The following is an 8,282-nucleotide window of genomic DNA, read 5'->3' on the forward strand; positions in this document are numbered from 1 at the left end:
TAAAATCCACCAATCTGTCCTAAGCCCCTTTATCATACAGATGGGGAGACTGAGGCCAGAGAGGAATGGGAACCAGGTATTAGGAGGGATCTTCCAAGAAGCATTCCAGGAGGACAGGGACTCTGGCAACTTTCATCTGTGTTCAGGCACATGGGCTCATGTCCTACGGGGTGGGGTCAGGACCTTCTGGCACATCCACGCCTCACCGGCGGCTCTCCCTCCAGACCTCACCATGCCGTGGCCCCTGCTGCTGCTGCTGCTGGCCGTGAGCAGAGCCCAGACGACGCGGCCGTGCTTCCCCGGGTGCCAGTGTGAGGTGGAGACCTTCGGCCTCTTCGACAGCTTCAGCCTGACCCGCGTGGACTGCAGCGGCCTGGGCCCGCACATCGTGCCCGTGCCCATCCCTCTGGACACGGCCCACCTGGACCTGTCCTCCAACCGGCTGGAGACAGTGAACGAGTCGGCGCTGGCAGGGCCAGGCTACACCACACTGGCTGGCCTGGACCTCAGCCACAACCGGCTCACCAGCATCTCGCCCACCGCCTTCTCTCGCCTGCGCTACCTGGAGTCGCTGGACCTCAGTCACAACGGGCTGGCAGCCCTGCCGGCCGAGAGCTTCACCAGCTCGCCCCTGAGCGACGTGGACCTCAGCCACAACCGGCTGCGGGAGGTCTCGGCATCCGCCTTCACCACCCACAGCCAGGGCCGGGCGCTGCACGTGGATCTCTCCCACAACCTCCTCCACCGCCTCACGCCCCACCCCGCGCGGGCTGGCCAGCCCACGCCCACCATCCAGAGCCTGAACCTGGCCTGGAACCAGCTCCGCGCCGTGCCTGATCTCCGAGACTTGCCCCTGCGCTACCTGAGCCTGGATGGCAACCCTCTGGCTGCCATCGGCCCGGGCGCCTTCGCAGGGCTGACAGGCCTAACACACCTGTCGCTGGCCAGCCTGCAGAAGCTCCCCCAGCTGGCACCCTACGGCTTCCGTGAGCTGCCAGGTCTGCAGGTCCTGGACCTGTCGGGCAACCCCAAACTCAAGTGGGCAGGTGCCGAGGCGTTCTCAGGCCTGGGCTCGCTGCAGGAACTGGACCTTTCGGGCACAGGCCTGGTCCCCCTGCCCGAGATGCTGCTTCTCCACCTCCCGGCGCTGCAGCGCGTCAGCGTGGGCCAGGGGGTGCGGTGCCGGCGCCTGGTACGGGAGGGCGCCTACCCCCGGCAGCCTGGCTCCAGCCCCAAGGTGGCTCTGCGCTGCGTAGACACCCGGGAATCTGCTGCCGGGGGCTCTGACGTCCTGTGACGAATGTCGTGGCCCGGGGCCCCTCACAGATGTCCACCCCGGGCTTGCTCAGGTCCTGAGTCACTTATGCTTTAACGTGCCAGTGCCGGGGGGCACCTGTAGGCCCACGTGGCGGCATCACCACGGGAGCCATGGACGGAGAGGGGCTGTGGGCCTGGGAGCAAAGCCTTGCCTCTTTGTCGGTGTCATCCCCCAGAACGTGAGCAGAGGGACTTCGATGCCAAACCCACTCTGGTCCCTTCTCACTCCCCTTCCCCCTTGCCCCCAAGTGCCTTCCCTTGTGCCGACCTGACCTGACAGGAGGAGGGTGGCTGGGAGCCACTGCTGCAGGACAGAGTTCAGGTCCACTGGGCTGAGTGTCCCCTTGGGCCCACAGTCCAGTCCTCAGGCATGAGTTTTGTTTTTTTTTTATGACATAGCTCTTTGCTGTGGGCCCGTGAGGCCCACTTCATCCTTTTCTCTCCCCCTGGAACCCTGAGTAGAACCCTAATAATAGAAGGAACTGGAGAGAAGAGTCCACACTCCTCATGTGCCAAATGGGGAAACTGAGGCCTAGTAGAGGAGAGATGCCAACCTGAGTTCCTGCAGGGGCAGGAGCACAACTGGAACCCGGCCTTCTGCCTCTCAGGCTGGGCCCTTTGCACCTTCCTGACTTCTTTCACAAGCCCCTTCTCCTCCCTTCCTGGGCCCCCTTGCTGTGGTCTGTGCCTTTCCCTGCCATCCCCAGGGGTGCAGGACAGGCAAGGACCTCAGAAGTGGGTCTCTGGGCTCAGTGACCAGCAGTGTGCCACAGGCTGCCATTTTGCCTTTCAGAGCCGAGGGCACGTCATCCCAGCCCTGCCAGTTGCACACCCCGGGGTGGGGTTCCCCAGTGTCCAGACTGGAAACACAACCCCTTTCCCCTGAGACGTGGCTTCCCCCGAGGAGCTGATGCAGTGTGGGAATCCCATCTGGCTGTGGGGCTCCGAGCGCCCTCTGGGTTCAGTCCCCCTGGCCCTGAGGCCAGCAGCCCATCTCTCCCCCCCCCCAGGAACATGCGGGAGTAGGCAGGGTCTCCCCCATCCATGTTTGTGCTCCACCCCAGGGCAGCATCTCATCTTCCCAGCCCTGGGCTCTTTTCTCTTCATTCTATAAAAGTGGTTGCCTTTTTAATGGACTGTCACTTTTAAGCCCCGCCCCCACCCCTGCTGGCAGGGGATGGAAACATATCATTTGTAAAAGAAGAAAAGGGTCGCATTGGTTCACTTTTGTAATACTGTCCTGGGCCTGTGCTGGGGGTGTTGGGTGGAAGCCAGCCGTCGGTGGCCACATGGGCATCAGGGGCTGGTCCCCCAGAGACGCCCACAGGGCAGGGACAGCTGTGTCTTGCCCACCAGCCCAGCACCTGTCTAGTCCTCGGTTTAATAAACACTATAAAGAATTCTTTCTGGTGTTTCATGTAACCAGCGTCCACTGACAATCCCTGGGTTGAGCTCTGGGGGCACAAGAATGAACAGGTTAGGCCCTGCCCAGGCAGCTCGTTCTCCCCGAAAAGCCCAATAATCTCCCGGTATCTGGGGAGTAGGTGACATGAGGAAGGTGGTTATTCAGGTGCACTGGACCTTTCCTCACAGCCTGCACCTCCCCCTACCCCCCTTCCCTGCCACCCCAGCTCCACCCACCGTCCTTTGAGCTGAGCGCAGCTGTGAGTTGGCCAGGCCCTGGCAGGCCTGAGCCCCGGCCTTGCTCAGAGGTTACTGTGGGACCTTGCTCCCATCCCTGCCTCAACCTCCTTCCTGTCCAATGGACTTCCTTCCTAACCTCAGAAGTGTCCTTTGAGCTCCCCCTACCCCCAGTGGCATTTTGTCCAAACCTTGTTGATCTTTCAACTGCCTAGGTGCCCTAACTCCTGTTGGCATGCTTCCGGTGGCTGGGAGCTCGCTTCCACCTCGTTTGGGTGGCAGCTGTCACCATGTTGTTCCAACTGGCCAAAATCTACAGGAAGACTCCTTACCATCACCACCACCAGCAAGCTCTTCCTGACACCTACTCTCTGCCAGGCCCTGCACTGGACCTGAAGGCGAGGCTACCCAGTCTCTGCCCTAGGGGGACTTGCATTCCTCCTGGGATGGGAGAGGGAAGGACACATGACACTCGACTGTCAGAACAGCACTGTGAGCCCTGTGGGGGGAGGTAGGAAGGTGCCCTGGGGGAGGCTTATCCACACAGCCGCGAGGAACAACCTGGACAAGTGGGCCTCGCCCCTGGGCGAGATCCTGGATGAGGGGTCAGTGGCACAGAGCGTTGAACATTCAGGCCATGGACATCGGTGGGGAGCCTGCCATCTTGTAAATCAGGCCTCCCCAGGAGAAGGGCCAACCAGAGGCCCTGAGCCCAAGGTCGGCACCCACTGGTCAGCGGAAAGGGCTGAGGCATGGGGTGGGAGGGTCAGGGTGACACCCCAGGGCCCATAGTTCTCCTCTGTGTTCTCCACCCCTCCCATGTTTTCTGAGACAGGAGAGCCTTGGAATGCAGGTGGGGGTCATGGTGCTTCCACCAGTGGGTCTGGATCCTCCCAAAGCCCTGCTTGTGGAAGGGATCCTTGGGTGAGGGCCATGAGACACAGGGGCCTTAAATGTAGGGAGAAAGTGAGGCAAGGTTGAGAAGGGGCGCAGGGGCTTCTGCAGGAGTGAGTTCTGGGCGGGTCACCTCTGCCCTGAGCTGCAAAACAGGGCCTCCCGCGTGCCTCAGGGAGAGCCGAAGACCCCGCAGTGCTGCACCCCTCGCGGAACCTGGCACCTTCGCACCCCTCTGGCCAGGTGCGGAGGATTCCAGCCCGCAGCGCCACCTCGTGGTCACGCATAGCCAGACACCCAAGGTCAGGGCGGGCGCCAGGTCCCTCCCCACCCACCCAGCCAGACCATCCTCATCCTGCCCACTCCGTCCTCTGGGAATCCTGGCACCTAGAGTGAGGGCGTTAAAATCTCACAGCATCACAGAGGCTAGAGCAAAGAGTCCGTTTAGGAATTCACAGAAAAGGGTTGAAATCCTGGGTCCGTCACAAGCCAGTCGTGTGACTTGGGCCTAGTCACTTTACTTCTCTGAGCCTGGAAATTGAGGATGAAAACTCCCTCCCCAGGATTGTAAGATGAAGAAATGATGCAACATTTGCGAAGAGCCAAGTACTGTGCCTGGCACAACACAGACATCCTGTAAACGCTCTTTCCCTCCCTTGTTCAACCACAAAGTAGATGACAGAACCAGGCAGTCGTAGAGTCACATTTTGAGAATTCACTCTGAACCGAAAATTTTTATGGTTTTAGGATTGTAGAACTCTAGGACAATATTTTTTTTAATTTTTTGTAATTTTTTTTTTTTTTTTTTGAGTTGGAGTCTCACTCTGTCGCCCAGACTGGAGTGCAGTGGCCGCTCCCGGCCACCGCAGCCTCGACCTGCTGGGCTCCGGCGATCCTTCCGCCTCAGCCTTCCGAGTAGCTGGAACTACAGGCGTGCGCTACCACGCCCGGCTGATTTTTTGATTTATTGTAGAGATGAGGTCTCGCTGCCCAGGCGGGTCTCGAACCCGTGGGCTCAGGCAATCCACTCACCTCAGCCTCCCAAAGGCACGGGATTACAGGCTGAGCCACCGAGCCCGGCTTTTTGTAATTTTTTTAATAGAGGCAGGGTCTCACTTTGTTGCCCAGGCTGGTCTCAAACTCCTGGGTGCAAGCGATCCCAAAGGGATTACAGGCCTGAGCCACCACATCCAGCCAGGACAATACTCTTTATTCTGCAGGATCTTGACTCTTCTGTCTAACATGGATAGACATTCAACCATGTCAGTCGAGTCTTAGAGTTGAGGAGGCAACCAAGGCATGGTTTTCATCACCATCTGGCAGGGCCACACACATTTCCCATCAGTCATTCCTAATGCAGCTTCCATCTGCTGGACACATGCTCCTCAGGCCTCCCTCTCCTCCTCCCAGCTGTACCAAGTATTCTTGTCACCATGCAGGTGAGACATGCAGTCTAGGCCTGGCTTCATCCATCAGGTGGCAATTCTCACATTCTTGCCTGTCCCACCTCCAGAGCCGGGCCAGCTGTGCAGAGCTCATGAATCTGAGAGTATAAAAAGCCAAAGATCAAAGTCAAAGTCCTTTTTTTATTGGACCCTTTTCACAGATGGGGAAGACAGAGGCCCAGAGAGGAGCCGTGTAAGTATCCATGGCAAGTAGCCAGGATTCTGTGCTACAGAAGTGGGTATGTGATCTGTGGGACCTGGTGTAAAATGAAAATGTGGGGCTCCTTGTTTAAAAAATTATTGGCTCACGCCTATCATTCCAGCATGTCGGGGGTTGAGGCAGGAGGATTGCCTAAGCCCAGGGGTTCGAGATCAGCCTGGGCAACTTAGCGAGACCTCTTCTCTACAATAAATCAAAAAATTAGCCAGGTGTGGTAGCATGCACCTGTGGTTTCGGCTACTTGGAAGGCTGAGGCAGGATTGCCTGAGCCCAGCAGGTGGAGGCTGCAATGGCCGTGAGCGTGCCACTGCACTCCAGCCTGGGCAACAGAGTGAGACTCAAAAAGAAAAAGAAAAAAAAAACTAATAAGATTTTACAAGTGGCAAGAACAGAGCATTAAAGCAAACACAGGGTCCTTCTGAGTTTCTGCTGCCCATGAGGCCAGCCCTGCTGTGATTGGATCGTGCCACTTATAGAAAAGGAAGGGTCTGACACCCTGACAGTGTTGGTCAGGGTGGCACGAGGGAGCCCATGTGCTTTGTGTGTAGCCCAATCCCTCTGCAGCTCAGAGAGCTGATTTGACGCTTCCTATTGCAGAAACTTCCATCTATTGTTGTTTTGTTTTGAGTCAGAGTCCAGGCCGGAGTGCAGTGGCACCAAAATGGCTCACCACAACCTCAACGTCCTGGGCTCAGGAGACCTTTCCACATCAGCCTCCCAAGTAGCTGGGACTACAGGTGCGTGCCATCATGCCTGAATAATTTTTTTATTTTTTTAGAAACAAGGTCTCACTTTGTTGTCCAGGCTGGTCTCAAACTCCTGGGTTCAAGCAGTCCTCCTGCCTCGGCTTCCCAAAGTGCTGGGATGACAGGCATGAGCCACCACATCTGGTTCCCTCTCTTGTTATCACACAACCCCCTGGCTTGGCCACAAGGCTTTAGAGGGAAAGGGAAGATGGAGAGGTGGGTACCACCCAACTACCACTGAACCAGCTCACAGGATGTTTCTCCAAACAAGACTATCAGGAATCAGGAGGGCAGAGGCCTCCTCTGCTCACTTTATGTGCTTACAGAATTTAAAGTCCACCAGTGCTAAAGTTAACTCCTACCTAATGTCCACCAAGGACAATGTCTATGACAGCCGAGGTCATCATGGGCTTATACAGCTTTGCCCATCAATGTGTATTGACAACTAATGTTTATCATATGAATGACAGCTTCCACCCACAGCCAATATCCACAATGAGAAAATGTCCACTGGGGGCCATAGCCACTGTACCCCAATGCCCAGTACTCCCTGATAGCTCATTGCGAGTGTCATTGCCATGTACGTTCATACCCAAGGTCGTCCACAGCTCAACTTCTAGCAACAGCAAATATCCATCCAGTCAAGACACATACCCTGTGTTTATTCTTCTCATGTATTTTTCATCTTTTATTTATTTGAGGACTAGGGGTTGTATATATGAGGATTATTGTGCTTGTTGAACTTGGAGGGAAATTCTTCTTGTGTTTATTCTTTAATTCCCAAAACTATTTATTATGTTCTTTTGCCTACCCATAAGTTAGTCAAAATGTCCTGAACTGGGAGTACAAACATACATGTATGTTTCTGTTTTTAATTTTAATCTTATTTTACTATTACTTTTTATTTTTTTTGAAGCAAGGTCTTGCTCGGTTGCCCAGGCTGGAGTGCTGTGGCGTGATCACGACTCACCACAGTCTCAAACTCCTGGGCTCAAGCAGTCCTCCTACCTCGGTTTCCTCAGTAGCTAGGACTCCAGGCACATGCCAACATGCCTGGCTAATTTTGTTATGTGTTGGAAAGACAGGAGTCTCGCTATGTTCCTAGGCTAGTCTTGAACTCCTGACCTCAAGCAATCCTCCTGCCTCAGCCCCCCCAAAGTACTGGGATTACAGGCATGAGCCACCCAGCCCATTTCTGTTTCTTGATATCTTCACATATGTATATGAAACATGTATATGTAATTATTACATACATGATACAGAAAGCTCCAGAAAAAGAGAAACTGGTTTGATAACAGCAGTGTCAACCCAGGAACAATTTTCTAATTCATTGATTCTTAGAAGCAGCAACTTTTCCAAAGTTAAGTGATAGATTGAGGTGTCAACACCCCTGCTCAGGTGAAGAAGGACACAGGGCCCTACCGTTTGGCCAAAAAAAAGCCAGCCTTCCTAAGGAGGCCCTGAAGGGAGGCTGCCGGGGCTCAGACCCAGCGCTGCCACTTACAGGCGTAAGCTGCTCAGCCTCAGTTCCACATCTGCAAAATGGAAGAACAGCAGACTTCTGTGGGGCTTCACAGCCCCACAGAAGTCCTTCACAGGGCTTCTGTGGGGAATAAGTCGATGCGTCTGAAAGCCTAGAACAGTGCCTGACGTATAACGCATGCTACAGACATGAAATATTCTTCTTTTGAAAAGCAATTTTTGGTCACATTTATAAGACTTCTGCGGCTCACAATTTCCCAGGCAGGGTTTGTTCAGTGACCCTCAGCTCCCAGAGGCTGACATCATGGAAGCTGTTATGTTTAGGAAATTGTCTCAAAAGAGGTTCTGCCCTCTGCCCCAGAACATTTCAAAACCACCCAGTCACACCGCTTCCTTCTGGCCCAACGCTCTTAAAGACACAGCGCTTAGGCAATGTCCCTTCCCCCTTTCCGGAGACATGTTGGCCACCATATCCCAGGCCTGGCACGGCTGACCTGCTGTCATTCGAGAGGCAGTGGGAAATCCTTCCCCTCTTAC

The 8,282-nt window shown here is 55.2% G+C and overlaps 1 protein-coding gene across 1 annotated transcript; it reads left to right on the forward strand.

The window, feature by feature from the left end:
- Positions 1-223: 223 nt before the first annotated feature.
- Positions 224-1,318, forward strand: TSKU (tsukushi, small leucine rich proteoglycan). The gene has a single exon (XM_008064452.2). It carries the CDS (start codon positions 233-235, stop codon positions 1,295-1,297), a length of 1,065 nt encoding a protein of 354 aa, XP_008062643.1. The 5' UTR covers positions 224-232; the 3' UTR covers positions 1,298-1,318.
- Positions 1,319-8,282: the final 6,964 nt, after the last annotated feature.

Source organism: Carlito syrichta, unplaced genomic scaffold (genome assembly GCF_000164805.1).
Source record: "Carlito syrichta isolate Samal-C Ts95f unplaced genomic scaffold, Tarsius_syrichta-2.0.1 Scaffold307339, whole genome shotgun sequence".
Taxonomy (NCBI): Eukaryota; Metazoa; Chordata; class Mammalia; order Primates; family Tarsiidae; genus Carlito; species Carlito syrichta.

Coding starts and splice junctions, on each gene's coding strand:
- TSKU (XM_008064452.2), top strand. CDS start 233: ATGCCGTGGCCCCTGCTGCTGCTGCTGCTGGCCGTGAGCAGAGCCCAG.